The sequence below is a fragment of the Lithobates pipiens genome, unplaced genomic scaffold (assembly GCF_037356315.1).
Source record: "Lithobates pipiens isolate NorthernLeopardFrog02 unplaced genomic scaffold, aLitPip1_a1.2 Scaffold_22, whole genome shotgun sequence".
Lineage (NCBI taxonomy): Eukaryota > Metazoa > Chordata > Amphibia > Anura > Ranidae > Lithobates > Lithobates pipiens.
In genome coordinates, this window is record NW_027507784.1 from 277111901 (window position 1) to 277134958 (window position 23058).

The window sequence follows — 23058 nt, forward strand, 5'->3', positions numbered from 1 at the left end:
GCCGAGGCCCAGCCGCACCCCCTGTCTCTTATTGGCTGAGACAGCAGTGTGGTGCCATTGGCTCCCGCTGCTATTAATCAAAGTCAGTCAGCCAATAAGGAGGAGAGTCCCAGGCAGCCGAGACACTCCTGCAACATAAAAAGGTGAAAGTGAGATTGCGCTATGGGTTAAACCAGGAGAAAAAGAGAATGGGTATGAGCTGCCTCTACTTAATACCTCTTCCCAAAATGTGGGATGTATATAATATGCCAAATATGTATGTGACGTGTTGTTAGTAGGGTAATGGTGGAAAACCTTTTGGAAAAAATTTATATGTATATATATATATATATATATATATATATATATATATATATATATATATATATATATATATATATATATATATATCTCAATTAATTAACAATCTCTATACGTGGAGCCCAGAAGACGTCGTAATGACGAAACGCATAGGGCGTGGCCATAGGACGCACTCTCTCCTTCTCAGATTGCAACGGCGGACGGCTGCTGCATTGTATAAGCTTTTTTTACATAGAGACACATGTGAGTAGATTTCATATAATAAACTTGGTTTTGAAGCGGTTTACACTATGGATGCCCTTCTCTTTTATTAACATATATACGAGGTACCCCCAACGGACCAATTAAGGACCCCCCAGAGTGACACCAGGCAGCGACACAGGGGCTCACACTGTGGCAGCGAGCTTGCCCCTGCAAGGGGCAGGTGATCTGGTGAGGGCAATAACAGCACTTTTTTGAATACACCCACTGGGGGACTTTCTTTAAGTGGCAATACCCTTCTCTTTGCACCAAGTCACCAATAAGAACTTTCTGGATTGTTTGTTTGATTCTCAGCTGGACTATTTAATCTCTATTTTTTATAAAATCATTTATTTCACAATTTATAATTCATTGCACATAAAAGTGATTTGTTTCACCAATATGGCATGTGCACTTTGAGCACTATTTACGCACGTATAGAGATTGTTAATTAATTGGTGTACATATATATATATATATATATATATATATTGTGAGGGGTTAGCTCGGCAGCGGGTGTGTGTGACCCCCTGGATGGGTTCACAACACAAAATCAGGCACAGCAGACAGCGTTGTAGGTGCAAAAAAACAAAAGATGCGGTTTATTTATGCTACATGCAGTGAAACATATAACAGCCAAACAAAAATAAAACATGAAAATAAATCCTGGTCAGCTTGACCTCTAATTACACACTTAGATTCCCTGTCTAACAACTGAGTGCAGCCTTGTGCTGCACCAGTCCCTGGCTCTTTTGTAGAGGTTTGCCACACAGGCGTTAACTCACCGCACAGAACAGGTATCACACTCCCCAGTCTATACACACAAAACTGGTTCCAGGATGGAGCATCTCCCTAAGCATGCTGGGGTTTTTTGTAGAGGTCTTAATGAGCCCACTTACTACAGCTGGGCTCATTAACTCTTCCCCTCTAATTGTAAAAGTCTGCATAAAGCCTGAATCTAGGGCACACATATTTCCCATCCTGGATACAACCAGGTGACTTTACCTGCGTGCTGCCACTATATATATATATATATATATATATATATATATATATATATATATATATATATATATATATATATATATATATATATATATATATTTTTTTTTTTTTTTTTTCAGAAGTTTTTTCCAAAAGGTTTTCCACCATTACCCTACTAACACGTCACGTACATATTTGGCACCCTCTGAATTTAGCAGCTCTCACATAGGGTTGAATTTTATATAGTTTCATATGAGGTTTTATTGGTGTTCCACTTTAAGTATATAATCATGGGTGCCTTTAAGGTATAGCGCCAAAGCTACTCCCCCCCTTCTTTCACTCCTGCAACATCACTGGATCTAGGAGGACCTCAGGTAAGTATTAAAGGGGCTGCTGCATACAGAAAGATTTTTATCTTAATGCATAGAATGCGTTAAGATAAAAAACCTGCCTTTACAACCACTTTATAGTGGTCGTAAACCAAAAAAAAAAAAAAAAAAAAAAAAACACACCTTTATCGCTCAGGGAGAAATAGAATTATAAGACGGTTTATATCCTGCTAACCAAAATGGCTTCAAATAAGCAACATGAAGTAAAAAATAGATGGGTGAGCATATCAGTAAGTTTCAGGGAGACTGCTTTGGGGCTGCCAATTTGATTTTTAAAGAGTTTATTATTAGAAAGTTTTTTTCTTTTTTAATGACCGAAGACTGCTGACTTTTTTTTTTTTTTTTTTTTTTTTAAAGCCCAACTCCAGGCAAAACTTTTTTCCCCCACTGTACTGCTTGGGTTAATTGCTCATTTTTGTTTAGGGCAGTGCTGTTCAAACTACAGCTCTTTGTTTGCTTTTATCTGGCCCTTGGGGCATTATTACCCCAACATCACCCCCATAACGTGTCGCTATTCCTCACATTGACACCAATGATGGGGCACTATTACTCCCACTGACACTAGTGATGGGGCACCATTACTCCCAATGAGACCAACAATGAGACACTATTTATATAAAAATAGATGTGGCTGCGCTACCTACCCCACTTTGTATAACCCACTAATACTATCACTATTTTTGAATAAAAAGTGAAAAAAATTAATCGAATACTTGCAATTAATTAGATGAAACTAACTAATATCAAATTGTTAAATCACAATACAAAACATTCATATATAATCAAAATTTTAAATTATATGTGAAGAGGTAATAAATACTCAAAAATAAATATAATAAAAATAAATATAGTGATTAATTTACAATTAAATATATTCAATAAATACAGTGATTAATTATAAATAAATGAATACAGCGATTAATTGATGATAAATAAATTAAAAACCCAGTGACAAATTAATAAATGAAAATCATATACATAAAAAAAAGTGAACCAGTAAACCCACACCCAATGCAAAAAAGTCCAAACAAAAAGTCTTTATAATGAAAGGGATATCTCTTTAAGCCCTTGTACACACGGTCGGAGAATCCGTCGGAATGTGTCCTATCGGACCGTGTTGTCAGATAATCCGACTGATTCTGTCGGAATATCCGTTGGACCCAATTTTCCAACTTGTTGGAAATATTTTCCGACAAACTGGTCCGATCGGACGTACTCCGATCATGTGTAGAGAATTCCGATTGGACAAAGTGCCACGCGTGCTCAGATCAAATTCCTACACCAAAGCTATTGGCTACTAGCGTGAACATAGTCCCGCGTAACAAAATAATGTCATCACGTTCTGAACGATCGGATTTTCCGACAACTTGGTTCGACCGTGTGTATGCGACAGTTTCGGACACAATCCGTTGGACAAAATCCGTCGGACAAAATCCAACGGATTTGGTTGGCAGAATGTCCGACCGTGTGTACAAGGGCCAAGAGGGTGCCAATCAGCCATGCAATCCGCCTTCACCAAGCCAAAGAAACGCGAGTCATCAGTGAGAATGCACGCTTTTTTTTTTTTTTTAATGAGACACTATTCCTCTCACTGACATTAATATTGGGGCACTACTCCTCATATTGATACCAACGATGAGGCACAATTACTCCCCCTAATACCAATGATGGGCCATTGTGTACTCCCATTGACACCATTACATTTTCTACTTCCACTGGCCACTCTAAAATTTGAAGGACAGTAAACTGGCCCTTTGTTTACAAAGTTTGGAGACCCCCAGTCTAGTGGACTGGAGAAGGGAGCTTTATTTACCTAATTCTCCAATCCTCCCTTGCACAAGACCAGACCCTGTAGCTTCTCTGCCCCCCCCCCCCCCCCCCTCCATGGTCTATCAGTCTTGTGTGGTGGACTGTTCCTGCCATCATCACACCCATAGACCTGCTCTAGACATGAGGATGTCAGGACCAGTCAACCACTGGATCGTAGGGGAGCATGGTTTACCAGTGGAGGGGAGAACCAGGTGAGTATAAAGCTTTATTTTCTCCCTGGACAAAATGAGCAGTTGACTTGTGTAATGCATGGGAAAATAACTTTTTGGCCCGGAGTTGGGTTTTAACAAAACATAGTGATTAGTTGGTGGAGGCAAAGGGTTTGTGATGTGGGTATGGGATCTTTATGCTTTAAAGGCTTCAGAGTAGTTTCAGGTCATCACTCCAAACCAGGCTTACACCTGCTTGGAAAGCCATAGGTGGTTTTATAAAACAGGAAGTTCCTGTACAGGTGGAAAAGTCTGTGAAAAGAGCTGGCCGCATTGCTGAATTCCCAAAGTCCTAGTGTTAAATATACATCCGTGGGGGGAAACTCTGCTGTTCTGCTTTACTGGGGAACAAAGGGGTGCAAAAAGACCCCTAAAATACTTTTTGAATGGACTATATGCTGCTCTCGGTTTGACTTTTTCAATTTTTTACTCTTTAAATTTTGAATAAACAAGTTTCACAGTACAAAGTAGAAAATAACGCCATATGACAGCGAAGTACAATGAAAGGGAAAAATAACTCTTACAGCTTGATAAACGACAGTGTATAATCAAAATTTACAAATTATACCAGCACAGTGCAGATTAGGGAATTGTAGGCAACAACAATTACATCCTGTACCATTTTACCCATATTCGCCATGAAGTAGTAAATTTAACAAAAGTAGTGGAGTGTAGTGAGAGCAGTCTTTCAAGAGCGTAGTGCTGCTGTATTTAAGCTACCCCCTCCGATGGGTTTGGGGCCAAGTTAGCTTTCCAGTACCTTGCTGATGATGCTTGCTGCCAATAAAATATGTGAGACTACTGATCTATAAATGGGGGGAAATCCATCAATTCCTAAATTTAAGATTACCAGGGTTGGATTAGGAGCGGCAATCATTTCTGTCACCTCCACTATCACAGAGAAGATGTTACACCAGAAACTTGTGAGATTAGGGCATGACCACAGCAGAAGGTTACCTTATTGCTCGCAATCACTAACATAATGGAGAATTGGAAAGGGAGATTTTAGCAGTCCTGTAAGGGGTAAGATACCATCTGCTAGTAATTTTGAAAGCTAGTTCTCAGTGATTGATGCAATGAATAGATTTCTGAATAGAACAAAAATCTACTGACCATTGCGAAGGGCGGAACTGAGTTTTAAACTGCCGCTCTTACTTCTGCATGGAGGAGTATTTAGTGAACAATGTTTTGGCCTGTAGAAGGCCATAGAACAGTTTTATGCATTTAAACAGCAGATCTGTCACGATTATAAAAAATGCCATGCTTTGGGATGAATATTGACAGGGTATCTTCTCAGGAAATTCAGAATACGAGTTCATGTGAAATGGGCAGACACTGGTAATATGAACTCTTTTATTAATTGTTCCGGAGATTTGAGGTGACCACCTTGGAAGAAAGTCTCCCAATGATCGTAGGCCCCGTTGAATCAAGAGTCCAATAGAAAGCATTGGTATCAAGGCCTCAAGAACTGAAATAGGAATTGACACTTGAGTATTGTGTGAATCACAAACAAATGGGCTGATGAGGTTCCTCTATGGAGGTTTGGCTTTAATGCTTGATCTGGTACAACTTTGCACTTTGAGGTGGAGGACTCCACCTCAGCTTCCATATCTGTATGATTTTTCTATTTCATGGACTCAAAATATTGAAGCCAGAGATAGTCAGGCTAGTATTTTAAAGCGTGACCAACTTGCCTTTAAAACACTGAATGCCATTTAGAAGGTTGGAACATGCTTTTTATTTAATAGAAATATTGGTCAAGAAACCCCGATTCTGGCTATACAGCTGTATTTCTTACCCACAGACTGGCTGTTAAAAGCTGCAACAATCTGAGGACTGCACATAGCTTCCAGACGATTCTTCAATGCCTCCAGGTACACACATTTCTCGGAATAATCTGGAGTATCCACCAGCATTCCCAGGCTCACCTGCATACTGGTCAGCTTTTCAGAGATAACTGTAACGTTCTGTAAAGAGAGACAAGCATTGCACTGATCAGCTGAAGCCAAGCCTTAGACTGGTATGTTCATCAAAACAAAAATGCCATTAAAATATAAAAATATAAAAAGGTTAGCTCAGCTATGAAAACATCCAGTCATTATAAACAAGAGCTCTATAAATGCCTAAAATACATATTTTATAGCATCTCTTCATAACTCTCTATACACCAGGCTGGGAGTTGGATTGTCCTACTCTGAGAACCAACCACTGAGACTTTTAGCACATAGACATACTGTATACAGTAAAAAGGGCAGAGTACATTTTACTGTGCCATCCGCCTAATATGATCAGCAGATAGTCACAGGAAAAGAAGCGTTGCCACCCACCTAAAATTATAAAAGTAAAATGCAACTTAGTCTCTAAAAATGATGCAAGCCATTTTTATTGTTATTGTATAGAAACTAGGGTTTTCCCCAATACTGATACTAGCATCGGTACCGATACCGAGCATTTGCCCAAGTACTTGTACTCGGGCAAATGCTCCCGATGCTTCACCCGATACCTGGACCGTCAGCAGTGATCGATGCGTGGAGGAGTTACAAGCTTCCCCCCCCCGTGGCTTTCAGCTGCTTTAGTAAAATCTATACAGCGGTGATCGGTGCTTGTAACTCTCCCACATACAATCACCGCTGACTGTCACTGCATCCTCCATGCCCCCTCCGTTCTGCTGTCCCCCTCCGTTCTGCTGTCCCTCTCCATGTCCTCCTCCTTCCTTTTCTGTATGAACCCTCTCCATGTCCATTCACATAACTGAAACATTGTAACCTCCTGTGATTACGATGTCTCAGTTTATGAATGGAGAGGAGCCGCTGTCTTATCTCCATTCATTTTAAGTGCAGGTGAGGCTGCAGAGAAAAGGACTGGGAAATCTCTATCCTTGGTCTCTCTTTCTCTGTCTCAAGGGGGAGAGACCCCTGATATCTCACCAAAGCCCCCCCAACAGGGCTGATAAAAAAAAAAAATGCAATAAATAATAAAATAAATAAATAAAAATTATAAAAAATTTAAATAAACACACAAACACCATACACCCCCCCCCCCTAAAAAAAATGAAAAAAATAAATAAAAATAAACACTGTAATAAAATAAAAATTGCAAACAATGTCACGTGACATAAAAACTAATTTAAAAAAAAAAAAAAGGAAGAAGAAAGAAGAAAGAAGAAAGAAGAAGTAGTAGTAGTAGTAGTATCGGTACTTGAAAAAAAGTATCAGTACCTGTACTCAGTCTTAAAAAAAAAAAAAAAAAAAAGTGGTATATAGGGTCACCCAGGCAATGATTCACAGTAAAATTGAAGCCACCATTATGGATAAAATTCCCTGTCACATTAAAATATGGCAACCCTGGATCGACTATTTCCTACCCCCAAACTTTGATGAACATCTAATGGCTCCATGACCCATATTAACATACCACAACCCGGGAATATAGAACATTGTGGGCCCGTGTGGGCAGCCCGGCCTCTTTTTTTCCCCCTTTTGCGCCCTTTCCCTAGCTCCTAACTACTCTAACTAGCTTTCTTCTCTTCTTTTACCTCTTTTCTTTCACTCCCGATGTCCCCTACCTCAGTTATACTTACTGATGACATGTGCGTTTTATCTGTAAGGTTTAGCTCACTTGATCCCCCCCCAACTGAACATTGGAATATCTTTTCTTACTGTTAAATCCCAGTTGAGGCTTTAATCCTCTATCGTTTATACTTGGTAAACAATTGCTATATGGAGAAATGCGCAGGTTAACTGTCTATGATCTGTACTCTACTTCTGTCATACATGTGTAACCTCTTCCTGACAACCTACCTAGTCTGTGCATGTTGTATTATGCTTCACCTTCGTCGCATTCTGTATGTAATGTACTTGTTACCAAAAAAAAATTTGAAAAGGAAAAAAAAAGTGGTATTGGGAGAACCCTAATAGAAACGAAACAGCTTCCAGGTTTTTTTTTTGTTGACAAAGCTTAATTGAACAAGTTGAAGTTAGAAGCTGATTGGCTACCATGCAAAAAAACAAAACAAAACAAAAAAAATAAAAAATACACTGAACTGATTCCCCTACTCACACATTTGAGGTGAATGGGGTTTTCTTCTCTGTTGCGCTATTATAGTCTGACAATGGGGAGATTCCCCTAGAATACACATATCAGCAATGCAGCCACTGATCAAGCAGCTTTTATCCAGTAAGGCGGCTGAACAGAAGTCGATCAATAGATCGACTTCTGTTCAACTGCAGTGGCTACACATGGATTGAAATGTGGCTGGTCCCTTCTGAAATGGCTGATTTTCAATCCCTCTATGGCCTTTACTAAGCCCTTGTACACACGGTCGGAGAATCCGTCGGAATGTGTCCTATCGGACCGTGTCATCGGATAATCCGACTGTGTGTGGTATGCATCGGACTGATTCCGTCGGAATATCCGTCAGACCCAATTTTCCAACATGTTGGAAATATTTCCCGACCAACTGGGCCGGACGGACCTAATCCGATCATGTGTAGAGAATTTTGATCGGACCAAGTGCCACGCATGCTCAGATCAAATTCCTACATCAAAACTATTGGCTACTAGCCTGAACGTAGTCCCATCGTAACGAAATTACGTCATCACGTTCTGAATGATCGGATTTTTCGACAACCTAGTCCGACCGTGTGTATGCAACAGTTTCGGACAAGATCCGACGGACAAAATCCAATGGACAAAATCCGACAGATTTGGTTGTCGAAATCTCCGACCGTGTGTACAGGGGCTAAGACTGATCAGTTGGGGATTAATGAGTACATATCCTACCGCTTAGCAGTCACTTAGCTAGCCCTGCATAAATATCATCAAAGCTGTATCAAGTAAAAATCGGTTATAAAGATTGCAAGAGTGAAAAGTGTAGCAAAGCAAGAGGAGTGGCCAAACTGACAAGTAATTTTGATAAACAGTTCACATATAAATATATATTGTTTAAAATTGTATTTATCATCAGAGTTATAATACTAACTGCACTACAGTGGTGTGAAAAAGTGTTTGCCCCCTTCCTCATTTCCTGTTCCTTTGCATGTTTGTCACACTTGTGTTGTTTGATGTTTCGGAACATCAAACCAATTTAAACAATAGTCAAGGACAACACAAGTAAACACAAAATGCAATTTGAAAATGAAGGTGTTTATTATTAAAGGTGAAAAAAAATCCAAACCATCATGGCCCTGTGTGAAAAAGTGATTGCCCCCCTTGTTAAAACATACTATAACTGTGGTTGTCCACACCTGAGTTCAATTTCTCTAGCCACACCCAGGCCTGATTATTGCCACACCTGTTCACAATCAAGGCATCACTTAAATAGGAGCTGCTTGACACAGTAAGGTCCACCAGAAGATCCTTAAAAGCTACACATCATGCCAAGAAATTCAGGAACAATTGAGAAAGAAAGTAATTGAGATCTATCAGTCTGGAAAGGGTTATAAAGCCATTTCCAAAGCTTTGGGAAACCAGCGAACCACAGTGAGAGCCATTATCCACAAATGGCGAAGACATGGAACAGTGGTGAACCTTCCCAGGAGTGGCCGGCCGCCCAAAATTACCCCAAGAGCGCAGCGACGACTCATCCAAGAGGTCACAAAAGACCCCACAACAACGTCCAAGGAACTGCAGGCCTCACTTGCCTCAGTTAAGGTCAGAGTTCATGCCTCCACCATCAGGAAAAGACTGGGCAAAAATGGCCTGCATGGCAGAGTTCCAAGGAGAAAACCACTGCTGAGCAAAAAGAACATCAAAGCTCGTCTCAATTTCTCCACAACACATCTTGATGATCCCCAAGACTTTTGGGACAACATTCTGTGGACCGATGAGACAAAAGTGGAACTCTTTGGAAGGTGTGTGTCCAAGTATATCTGGCGTAGAAGGAACACTGCATTTCATAAAAGGAACATTATACCAACAGTAAAATATGGTGGTGGTAGTGTGATGGTCTGGGGCTGTTTTGCTGCTTCAGGACCTGGAAGACTTGCCGTGATAAAAGGAACTATGAATTCTGCTGTCTACCAAGAGATCCTGAAGGAGAATGTCCGACCATCTGTTCGTGTACTCAAGCTGAAACGAACTTGGGTTCTGCAGCAGGACAATGATCCTAAACACACCAGCAAGTCCACCACCGAATGGCTGAAGAAAAACAAAATGAAGACTTTGGAGTGGCCTAGCCAAAGTCCTGACCTGAATCCTATTGAGATGTTGTGGTATGACCTTAAAAAGGCCGTTCATGCTCGAAAACCCTCTAATGTAACTGAATTAGGACAATTCTGCAAAGATGAGTGGGCCAAAATTCCTCCAGGACGCTGTAAAAGCCTCATTGCACGTTATCGCAAACGCTTGGTTGCAGTTGTTGCTGCTAAGGGTGGCCCAACCAGTTATTAGGTTTAGGGGGCAATCACTTTTTCACACAGGGCCATGATGGTTTGGATTTTTTTTCACCTTTAATAATAAACACCTTCATTTACAAATTGCATTTTGTGTTTACTTGTGTTGTCCTTGACTATTGTTTAAATTGGTTTGATGTTCCGAAACACTTAAGTGTGACAAACATGCAAAGGAACAGGAAATGAGGAAGGGGGCAAACACTTTTTCACACCACTGTAGGAGATCTTAAATATTAAAACATAATATTTTCAGGTCTTTCAAATTTTATATAGTTATCATGAATAATATATGTAGATGTGTAGCATATTAGTTCTTAAACCGACATCCAAATTCGGAAAGTAGTGATAACAGATTTGATTGCATTATATTTTTACATTACTTAAAACTAAGCCTAATTAATTCCTCCACAGATATTCATTTTTAGTACCTGGGTAACACATATTCATAAGACGTGTAATTAAAAAGGAAAGGTTAAATCAAACTGTTCTTTCAATACAAGTATGTTGATTGGCTTCTTATATTATACAGTGCCATGAAAAAGTATTCTTACCCCTTGAAATGATTTACATTTTGTCATGTTACAACCAAAAACATAATTGTATTATATTGGGATTTTATGTGATAGACCAACACAAAGTGGCACAAAATTGTGAAGTGGAAGGAAAATGATGAATGGTTTTACATTTTTTTTTTTTTACAGATAAATATCTGAAACCCCTAACTAAAATCTAGTGGAACCAATTGCCTTCAGAAGTCACCCAATTAGTAAAAGAGCTCACCTGTGTGTAATTTAATCTTACACACATTAGTATAAATACAGCTGTTCTGTGAAGCCCTCTGTGGTTTGTTAGAGAACCTTAGTGAACAAGCAGCATCATGAAGGCCAAGGAACACACCAGACAGGTCAGGGATAAAGTTGTGGAGAAGTTTAAAGCAGGATTAGGTTAAAAAAAAATATCCCAAGCTTTGAACATTTCACAGAGCACTGTTCAATCCATCATCAAAACATGGAAAGAGTATGGCACAATTGCAAACCTACCAAGTCATGGCCGTCCACCTAAAATAACAGGCCGGGCAAGCAGAGCATTAATCAGAGAAGCAGCCAAGAGGCCCATGGTAACTCTGGAGGAGCTGCAGAGATCCACAGCTCAGGTGGGAGAATCTGTCCACAGGACAACTATTAGTCCTGCACTCAACAAATCTGGCCTTTATAGAAGAGTGGAAAGAAGCAAGCCATTGTTGAAATAAGAATTCCCGCTTGCAGTTTGCGAGAAGTCATGTGGGAGAGTTGATGGGAAGATGGATGGAGCCAAATACAGGGCAATCTTAGAAGAAAACCAGTTAGAGTCTGCAAAAGGCTTGAGACTGGGGCAGAGGTTCACCTTCCATCAGGGCAATGGTCCAAAACATACAGCCAGAGCTACAATGAAATGGTTTAAATCAAAATCATACTCATGTGTTAGAATTGCCCAGTCCAGACCTAAATCCAATTGAAAATCTGTGGGAAGACTTGAAAATTGCTGTTCACAGGCACGCTCCGTCCAATCTGACAGAGTTTCGTGCTATTTTGCAAAGAAGAATGAGCAAAAATGTCACACTCTAGATGTGCAAATCTGGTCACCCCCAAAAAGACTTGCAGTTGTAATTTCAGTGAAAGGTGGTTCTACAAAGTATTGATGCAGGGGGGCTGAATATAAATGCACACCACACTTTTCACATATTTTTAGTAAAAAAAATTGAAAATCCATTTATCATTTTCCTTCCACTTCACAATTATGTGCCACTTTGTGTTGGTCTATCACATAAAATCCCAATAAAATACATTTACGTTTTTAGATGTAACATAACAAAATGTGGAAAATGTCAAGGGGTATGAATACTTTTTCAGGGCACAGCAGCTTTGTTAAGGAGAACTCTGTTAGCTTTCCCTGGCACTGCCCCAATCTAAAAGCCAAGTAAATCATCTGATGCATTCTGAACATACACTGATCAGCCATAACATTATGACCACTGACAGGTAAAGTGAATAACATTGCTTATCTCATTACAATGGCATCAAAAAGAAGGTGGGATATATAAGGCAGCAAGTGAACATGTCCCTGAAGTTGATGTGCTGAAAGTAAGGATTTGAGCAACTTTGGAAAAGGCCAAATTGTAATGACTAGACAACTGGGTCAGAACAGCTTCAAAGCTGCAGCTCTTGCGGGACTTTCCCGGTCTGCAGTGATCAGGACTGACCAAAAGTGGTTCAAGGAAGTAAAACCAGAGACCAGCAACAGGGTCATAGGCAACCAAGGCTCATTGATCCACATGGTAAGCAAAGGCTTCCCTGTATAGTCTGATCTAATAGAAGAGCTACTGTAGCACAGATTGCTAAAAAAAAAAAAAAGTTAATATTGATTACCATAGAAAGGTGTCAGAACACAGTGTATCACAGTTGTTTCGATGGGGCTGCGTAGCTGCAGACCAGTCAGGGTAACCATGCTGTCCTGAGTCAGCAGCCAAAAGTGCCTTCAATGGGCATATGAGCATCAAAACTGGACCACAAAGCAATGTAAAAAGGTGTCCTGCTCTAATGAATTCAAGAATGGTTTGAGGAACACAATGGGTTTGATTTACTAAAACTAGAGAGTGCAAAATCTGGTGCAGCTCTGCACTGAAACCAATCAGCTTTCAGGTATTTTGTCAAAGCTTAACAAGCTGACTTTAGAAGCTGATTGGCTACCATGCACAGCTGCACCAGACTTTGCACTCTCCAGGTTTAGTAAATCAACCCCAATGAGTTTGAGGTGTTGACTTCATCTCCAAACTCTCCAGGTTTCAGTCCAGCTGAGCATCTGAGTGATGTGCTGGAAAAACAAGATTGTTCCATGGAAGCCCCACCTCGCAACTTAGAGGACTTAAAGGATCTGCTACTGACGTCTTGGTGCCAGATACCACATACCTTCAGAAGTCAGGTGGAGTCCATGCCTTTACTGGTTGTGGTAGTGGTGGTGGCCATAATGTTATGGCTGACTGGTGTAAAATGAGAAAACAGAAGAATCGAAATGCGAGTGTGACATGCCCTTATTGAATCTTTATATACTTCCCCAATCAAGCGCTTGGGGTCCACCTTCAACAACGTTGGCCAAATTTTTGTTTCCCCTGTCTGTGCCTGCACAGTAGAACCTCTGTTCTATTCCAAAGTCTGTGGAGGTTCTAAAAAACAGCCACAGCTAAAGGAAAGAAGACATTAGCTAGAGGATCTCAAGATTCTTGTAGGCCTAATGCCGCGTACACACGAGCGGATTGTATGGCGTACTTAGTCCGTCGAAACACATTTCAGCGGACAAACCGCTCGTGTGTGGGCTTCAGCGGACTTTTTCAGCGTGCAGTCCGGAGTACTAAGAATTTCGGTTTTTTCGAAATTCTGTCCGTCGTACTTTGGTTTCAGCGGACAATACGGTCGTCAGTATGCTAGTTCGACGGACTAAGAATGGCGCATGCCCAGAAAGGATTTACACGGCGGAAGGGTGCTTTGCTGTGTCTTGGACTTCCTATTTCTAGTCCCGTCGTACGTGCTGTACACGTCATCGCGCAAGCTTTCGACGGACTGTTTGTGCATCCGTGTGTGGTCAAGTCCGTTCAGTGGAAACTACGACGGATTGTCCGTCGGATTGTATGACAAACTAAGTACGCCATACAATCCGCTCGTGTGTAGGCGGCATTAGTCCTCCGATTCAAGTAATAACACATTTAGTGCAGGAGGGGGTTTGTTTAAGTCAGGGGAGAAAAAGGATAATTGTACTTTCCCTTAAAAGAGAATCATGGGATTTGTTTTTATTTTGGAATCATACTTACCTAGGTGAATGGATATAGGAGGAACCTAACAGGGCTATCGCTGAAGAGGGTACTCCCTCTTAACGTGTAATCCGTTTGCGATGCCATCTGGTTCCTCCTAACATCTGGTCCAGGTTACAGGCGTTTATAAGACACGGTTCCAAATTTTTGGAGCAACATTAAGCCCTTTTAAACGTTTGTGAGTATTATTTTTGTGTTTACTTTAGCTAAATAAAATGTTATCTTTGGTAATGCACAAGGTCTGTGCCCCCTCCCTGTTTTTCTACAGATGCCTACAAGTTAACATTCCGGCACCAGGGACCTGAAGACTGGTGAAGAACAAGACTAGGCGAGGATGGTGCTGGATCCTTGGACCAAGACAGCAGCTCCAGCTTTTGCAGCTACTGACTTTTAATCTTTGCAAAAGAACCACTTTTATCCTAGCAGAAGTGAGATAAATAAAAATAATGATGTGTTCAAGCATATACCACAGGGAACTCACCTGAGTTTTAAAGGTTTCCTCAATGTCTGCACTAAGCGTACTCCACTTATCAGCTTCCTGCAGGGATTCCTCCGCTAACTGCATGCGTGATTTTACTTTATCCATTTCCACTAGGACCTGCACAGAGAACGGTCATGTAAGCAGATATTAAAATGTATTTTATAAATCCCAGACTGAATAAAAAAAAATATATATATTATATATATATATATATATACATACATACATACTGTATCAGATTACTGGTCCTTAGATGTGGTAACTGAATTTAAATTGCAACTGCATTGGTAACAGTGATGTGCAGCAGCCAATTATATCTTTCATTCCATCAGTTTAGCTATCAGGAGAGGCAATCTCTTTCTACATTTTATACATACTTGGCACATCACTTTGTTTCAAACTTTCACAAATGGCTAGAATCGCAGAGTCACCCACAGCTTCAATTTTGGGAGATTGGGCAGTCAGATTTGGGTGACCCTGCAAGCACCAAAAGTCGATTTGAAAACAAACCAAACCAGGTAGAAAATGATTGGCTGGATAGCACCTGCAGTTTCTGTCCAACAGTGCCAGCGGCTGTGGGTCCCTTGGAGATTCCTCTATCCATGCCGTTTGGCTTGGGTGGGAAGAATCTAGCGATTTTCTCTCTGTTGTCACGGGTTAGGCGAACCAAAATAAAGACATATGGTGGAACTGATCACAAGATACACCAGGCAACATCAATGGGTTAGAGTAGTGATGAGTAAATATTGGTATCTAAATACTGGGAACTCCCCCAAGTAGCTACGTTTGTTCGACCACTTCCCATAACAGTATATACTGTAGGTAGGCCACATACGAAGAATAGCTTAGTTAACAGTTTCTATACAGGAAAAACGCAAAGGGACCCTTGCAAGCAAAAAAAGCACATGTGCATGTGGCAGTTGTAATTACTGAAAATATATCAATATAAATCGATAGATTATTCTACTTAATGATATACAGTTCATTCCCAGGAATTACTGTATGTTGATTGCTGATCCATTGGCGTGCTTTATATGTTACAATTCCAATGTGCCAGTTTCTATGTTGAGAAGGCACAGTGGGGTTTAGTAAAACTGGAGAGTGCAAAATCTGGTGCAGCTCTGCATGGTAGCCAATCAGCTTCTAACTTCAGCTTATTCACTTAAGGAGGAACTGCAGTCTGCTCACATAATTTGTAATAAAAAGAGAGAAATCTGCATGATGACGAACCTTGGCATTTCCCATGATGCTCACCTATTCTGCAGAGTGTATGAGCATCATGGGAAATGTAGTTCCAAAACATCTGGGGTGCCAAGGTTCGCCATCACAGGCCTAGGCTTTTTTTTTTCTTAACAAGAAACAGGAACTGGGCTGTAGAAGGTATTTAGTGTATGAAAAAAAAATGTTTTACTATCCAAAGTTAAAACAACAAGAGCAGAGGATTTAACAGATGGAAAGTTGAAAAAAAAAAAAAAAACCTGGAAGCCGATTGGTTTCTTTTTTGCACTCTCCAGTTTTAGTAAATCAATCCCAATGTCTACCTTGGTGAAGGATGTATAATAATCTTTATTCAATTAGCATTGATGATTTATTGATTATAATCAACACACTGAAAAACTGACCGGCAGACCTGATGGTATCGCCCCTGTAAAAGGGGCTTAAATGGAATCAAGCGATTTTCTCTTGTCTCTAGCAAGCTGAGCGGCTGAAATTTGTGAAGTCTACAGGGGTTATTTACGAAAGGCAAATCCACTTTGCACTACAAGTGCACTGCCAGTACACTTGTAAGTGCAATTGGAAGTGCAGTTGCTGTAGATCTGAAATGAGGGGGAATATCTGAAAAGAGGGGAAGCTCTGCTGATTTTATCATCCAATCATGTTGTTTTTTGCTGTTTTTTTATTTTCCTTGCATGTCCCCCTCAGATCTACTGCAACTTCACTTGAAGTGCAAAGTGGATCTGTCTTTCGTAAATAACCCCTTATGTCCAGAAATAATAAAGAAGAGCCTCTCAATGCTGACCTGCATGGACTGGGCGGTATCCTGCTCAAACTTCTTTATATCTTCTTTGACGAGAATCATTTGTTCCTTTAGGAAGGCGGCCTCCTGTCTGAGGGCCTCTATATCACGCAGGACTCTTGGCATGTTCTGCAGAGCCTGATGGCTACTTTCTATAGGAAAAAAAGGGACCACAGTCATTAGCGCTCCCATAAATTAACACTACAACTTAGAAAAAAAAAATAAAAAAATTATTATAATACCTTCAACTGAGTTGTTCACCTCCTGGATGAAGAGCTGTAGTTTCATAACTAAGGTTGCAGCGTGTGCATCTACCTTTCCGGGAGCATCTTTCTGTACCGACTTAAAGGCGGCATTCACCCAGTCCTTCACCTCAAAGTCATCTGCTAGAAAGCGGGAGAAATCCATTGCACAGGACACACCTGGGGGGGCTATGAAAGAACCACAAACAAGGGATAACAGATCATTTATGAATGGCCAAGTGGTTAGCACTTCTATCTAGCAGCATTAGGGTCATTGGTTTGAAACCCCACCATGGCACTACCTGCCTGGAGGCTGCATGTTCTTCCTAGGCCTGTGTGGATTCTCCCTTTAACTCCAAAGACATGCTGGTAGGTTAATTGGATCCCATCTAAAAATTGGCCCTACTATGTATATGTATGAACGTGTGTTAGGGACCTTAAATTGTAAGCTCCTTGAGGGCAGGGACTGATGTGAATGTACAATATATATGTAAAGCGCTATATAAGTACCTTAAACAAAGAAATAAAAACTACACATTACCGTAAAAGCCCAATTAACCACTTCAGCCCCGGACCATTTGGTTGGCCAAAGACCAGGGCGTTTTTGCGATCTGGCACTGCGTCCATTTAACTGATAATTGCGCGGTCGTGCGATGTGGCTCTCATACAAAATTTACGTTTTTTTCCCCACAAATAGAGCTTTTTTTGGTGGTATTTGATCAGCTCTGTGGTTTTTATTTTTTTGGTATAAACAAAAAAAGAGCAACAATTTTGAAAAAAAAATAACTTTTTGCTATAATAAATATCCCCAAAAAGTATATATAAAAACTTTTTTTCCCTCAGTTTAGGCCGATACTTATTCTTCTACATATTTTTGGTAAAAAAATTAAATAAAATTATATCACAATAAGCGTATATTGATTGGTTTGCGCAAAAGTTATAGCGTCTAAAAAATAGAGGATAGTTTTATATATTATACTTTTATTAATATTTTTTTTTTTTACTAGTAATCGCGGTGATCTGCGACATTATTGCGGGCAAATCAGACACTTTTGGTGCTATTTTGGGACCATTGTCATTTATACAGCAATCAGTGCGATTAAAAATGCACTAATTACTGTGTAAATGTAAATGTGCGGGGGGGGGGGGGGGGGGGAATGGGCTACGTGTTACGTGACACTGATCACTGCTGCCAATAACAGGGAGCTGTGATCAGTGTCCTGTCACTAGGAAGAATGGGGAAATGCTTGAAATACATCAGCATTTCCCTGTTCTTCCTCTCCGCGAGATGATCGCAGGTATCCTCGCGGACATTGTGTCGGGACCCCCGATCACACTCATGGAGCTCGCAGTGGGTACACGTGCGCCCACAATGCCGCGTCTTAAAGAGCAGGTACAGTAAAATGCAGTTAATATGCCTGTAAGTGCCGATGTATATTGGCCTGAGCCAGTCGGCAAGGGGTTAAAGTTCCTTTCCCCTTCCTCTTGCCCACCCTGTGTATAAAAGATCTGTATACTTACCTTTTTTTTTTTTGTGACTGGACCGAGTGGACAGAAGTCGATTATTAGATCGACATCTATTGTTGGGGAATGGCTATTGATGTATCAAAATGTAGCCATTCTCAGCTGAACCACCCAAATTTCGATCCATCTATATCTAGTTTTACAGCCGACACATTTCCTGATGGACTGCTGAGATAACAAGGTAAACCACCTAGAAAGCTTTATACTTTTCAGACACTCTGAGCAGACTTCAGACATTTTTCTTCTACATTAAGGCCCCATGTAAATGGGACGTTTTTACAACCTCTCCTGAACAATTTAACTTGGCGCGTTTAAAACGTCCGTTTTGCCGTGTTTACATGCTGCATTTAGCGTTTAAAAAAAAATTTATATATTTATATATATATATATATATATATATATATATATATATATATATATATATATATATATATATATATATATATATATATATTTATTTTTTTTTTCCTTCTTTTTAAAATGGCCAAAAACGAAAAAACGCCTATAAATGAAATGCGGCTAAATGAGGGTTACCGCTTTTGACGTCTGAAACTTCGGAAATCTTCGGCGTCTGAACCCATTTTTTTGCTTTCGAAGAAACGCTGTTAAAACGCAACTGTCTAAAAACAGCAATAAACGAGATTGTGTACATGGTCACATAGGATAACATTGAATGAGTCCAGGGGCAGTTGAAAAAAAGCGCCCAACTGCCTCCGAACGTCCGTTTATCGTTTATCAGCATTTCGTGTACATGGGGCCTAAAAGCTTCCTACCTTTCTGCTAGCTTGTCTTTAACCATTTCACTGCTTTTAATTCCCCTTCTATACTGTAGGCCTTGGAAGTTGGTAAAATGACCCCCCACCATCATATCGTTTCTGAAAGCCCAGGTTGTGTAAAACGAAAGGTGCTGCGGTTTCCTTGGCACATTCCATGATGTTTACGCAGATATTTAGAAGAACGACATTTTTGGAAAAATAGACTAAAGTCATTTAGTGGATATAAGCCACACAAAGTTCCCCAATGTTTGCCTAAACACAGAAGATAAAACTAAACTGAGTTCGTACATATTCAATATTTGCAAATTTAAAATTGTGCCCTTTTTATGAAACAGTTAAAGCGGGAGTCCACCGGGACTCCGCGTTTTTTTTTTTTTTAAAAGCCAGCAGCTACAAATACTGCAGCTGCTGACTTTTAAAATAGTGACACTTACCTGTCCAGCGCGCCCGCGATGTCGGCACCCGAAGCCGATCTCTAGATCGTCTCTCGAGTGCTGCCGCCGCCATCTTGGGTATGGGAATCAGGAAATGGAGCCTTTCGGCTTCATTTCCTGGTTCCCTACTGCGCATGCGCGAGTCGCGCTGTGCAATAAGGACGGTCCCCGCTGCCTCTGGGATCTGTGTGTTTCCCAGCAGGCAGCGGGGCACTTGCGGAAAGGGGCGGGCACTTGCCGAAAGGGGCGTAATCTACGCACCTTTCCGCAGAGAGCTATCCCGGAAGTGGGTGCAGATACCTGTACTGTACAGGTATCTGCACCCCCCTCCCCCCTGAAAGGTGCCAATTGTGGCGCCGGAGGGGGGGAGGGTTCCGATGAGCGGAAGGTCCACTTTAGGGTGGACCTCATAGTAGAAATAGTGAATGCAAAACTGATGTGAAGTAAGCTACAAACCCTCAGGGCTCGTTCACACCGTCTCCGCAGGCTTAACTTTGCCTGTAGACACTGGAAGGACAGGTGGGGAGAAGGCAATGCGCCACCTTCCCACTGCCTGTTTTAATCCCATGTTTGCCGGAAAATGCACCACATACATGTGCACTGTTGCCACAGGCAGAAAGCATTGCGACAGTAGCATATAAACAGCTCTTTCCATTGCCTATTGCGGGTTAAGCGGGGGGCAGTAAAAATGTGGCTTAACCACCACACATGTTTACCACCCCCCTAACCACTTGTCTAATAACAGTGCCTTGCTTTGTAATGAAAAGCAAAGCCACTCAACTGCCCCCGACACAATGGACACCAGCCTTTGCCATCTTAGCATCCGCTTCTTTCATGTCTGGTTAAAACAAATGTGGGCTGGCTCAGGCAAGCCTTACTGCTCTGTCTTCTTAGTCTTATACTAGATTCCTCTCCTAAAGCTAGCTTCACACTAGAGCATTGTGGTAATGTGCAGGCATACATATGCATTAATGCACAACACTATGTGCTACACTGTACACATTCACTACAGAACTACAGCAGTCAGCAATGCATCCACCCTGAAACACAAAGAAGAAGACTACTGGTCACGCCGACACTCGGACATGACACCTCTGATCATCCCTCATCCCTACACTTGGGCATGACACCTCTGATCATCCCTCATCCCTACACTTGGGCATGACACCTCTGATCATCCCTCATCCCTACACTTGGGCATGACACCTCTGATCATCCCTCATCCCTACACTTGGGCATGACACCTCTGATCATCCCTCATCCCTACACTTGGGCATGACACCTCTGATCATCCCTCATCCCTACACTTGGGCATGACACCTCTGATCATCTCTCATCCCTACACTCGGACATGACACCTCTGATCATCCCTCATCCCTACACTTGGGCATGACACCTCTGATCATCCCTCATCCCTACACTTGGGCATGACACCTCTGATCATCTCTCATCCCTACACTCGGACATGACACTTCTGATCATCCCTCATCCCTACACTCAGACATGACACCTCCCTGATCATCCCTCCACTCGGACATGACCCCTCTCTGATCATCCCTCCACTCGGACATGACCCCTCTCTGATCATCCCTCCACTCGGACATGACCCCTCTCTGATCATCCCTCCACTCGGACATGACCCCTCTCTGATCATCCCTCCACTCGGACATGACCCCTCTCTGATCATCCCTCCACTCGGACATGACCCCTCTCTGATCATCCCTCCACTCGGACATGACCCCTCTCTGATCATCCCTCCACTCGGACATGACCCCTCTCTGATCATCCCTCCACTCGGACATGACCCCTCTCTGATCATCCCTCCACTCGGACATGACCCCTCTCTGATCATCCCTCCACTCGGACATGACCCCTCTCTGATCATCCCTCCACTCGGACATGACCCCTCTCTGATCATCCCTCCACTCGGACATGACCCCTCTCTGATCATCCCTCCACTCGGACATGACCCCTCTCTGATCATCCCTCCACTCGGACATGACCCCTTTCTGATCATCCCTCATCCCTACACTCAGACATGACACCTCTCTGATCATCCCTACACTCGGACATGACACCTCTCTGATCATCCCTCCACTCGGACATGACCCCTCTCTGATCATCCCTCATCCCTACACTCAGACATGACACCTCTCTGTACCTCCTCAGCAGATAACATGAGCCCCGTGTATAATCTTCTACAAGTCACTCTGCAGACCTACCTACCGGTGACACTCGGCCCCTCACCCACTTCTCCGGCTGCCGGGGATTCCTGCCTCCGCTACACTTCCTGGATGGCCACAGGAGCCATGGTGACACGACGCGTGACATCAGTTCCTGTCCATCCAACTTTATTGGTAGTTGTGAGAAGTCACAATGTGCCCTGCTGTGTGTAGAAGGGGCGGGGCGCGATGCATTCGGAGTGAGGAGATAGAAGAGAGTGTGATTGGTGGGATGATATGTTCTGTATGGGACTCCGATCCTTGAGGCCGCCCAGTAGTGATGGGAAGTCCGGATCTTTAAAGTGAATCGGTTCATTTCGAACTGCTCACTGAAATGAACCGATTCAATGAATCGATTCTTCGGTTCACTTGCTGAGTCTACTGACAAGCAAGTGAACCGAAGCTCTGATTCAACCACATTAAATGATTAAAATCAGAAGAGTGATTCACACAGAAGGTTGGCAGGTCCTGGGGACGTTTATTTTGATTTAGTTGATTGGTGCAGAGCACAAGCCTATTGTTGTCACATTAGCTCAGTGTCATGAATTTTGGTGATACACAAACAGCTGTGTTAGGCTGGGTTCACACTTGTGCAATGCGGAAACCCTGCAATTCCACTACGGGTTCCTGCATCGCACCCGACTCGCACAACAGTTTACAATGACATATGCAAACTGCTGGGGAATGTCATACAATGTTAATGACACCCCCATTTCAGCTCACATGTCGCACTGCAAAAGTGTCAGTTTGGACATGAATCAGATTGCATGGGTGCCAATGCGATACGATTCTGGTGCGGACCAAAAAAAGGGTCCTGTGCGAGTTTAGTCCAAATGCGATACGATTTCAGCCATACTATCTGTATGGCTGAAATCGCATTGCATGGACATTGCCTGTGATTTGCACTGCAGTGCAAATTGCATGCGATTTTGCACGATGCAGCAGTGTGAACTGGCCCTGAGCCTAGGTTTCCGCAAATTTGATGGATAGCAATGTTAACTGTGAAGTTGCCCCAGAATGCAGTTCACATGCACACAAACCCCACTTTTCATTTAGGCTCTGTTTCCACTTGTGCAACTTGTCCTGTGACTTTGGAATGCAAAGTTGCATGACAAGAAGTACCCGATTTCCAATGAGTACCATTCATATCTGTGCGACTTCAAGTCACAGCGACTTC

The 23058-nt window shown here is 41.9% G+C and overlaps 1 protein-coding gene across 2 annotated transcripts in view; it reads right to left on the minus strand.

The window, feature by feature from the left end:
- Positions 1-22050, minus strand: part of COG7 (component of oligomeric golgi complex 7) — an 80307-nt gene extending 58257 nt beyond the window's left edge. Inside the window, exons 1-5 of one of the 2 annotated variants that reach the window (XM_077449073.1) lie at positions 21886-22050; positions 16926-17114; positions 16687-16835; positions 14667-14783; positions 5751-5919 (exon numbers count right to left, since the gene is read on the minus strand). In XM_077449073.1, the coding sequence (XP_077305199.1) occupies positions 5751-5919; positions 14667-14783; positions 16687-16835; positions 16926-17091 (601 nt within the window). In that variant the 5' untranslated portion in view covers positions 17092-17114; positions 21886-22050. Of the gene's footprint in view, positions 1-5750; positions 5920-14666; positions 14784-16686; positions 16836-16925; positions 17115-21881 lie in introns of both variants that reach the window. The other variant, XM_077449072.1, reaches the window with a different exon arrangement.
- Positions 22051-23058: the final 1008 nt, after the last annotated feature.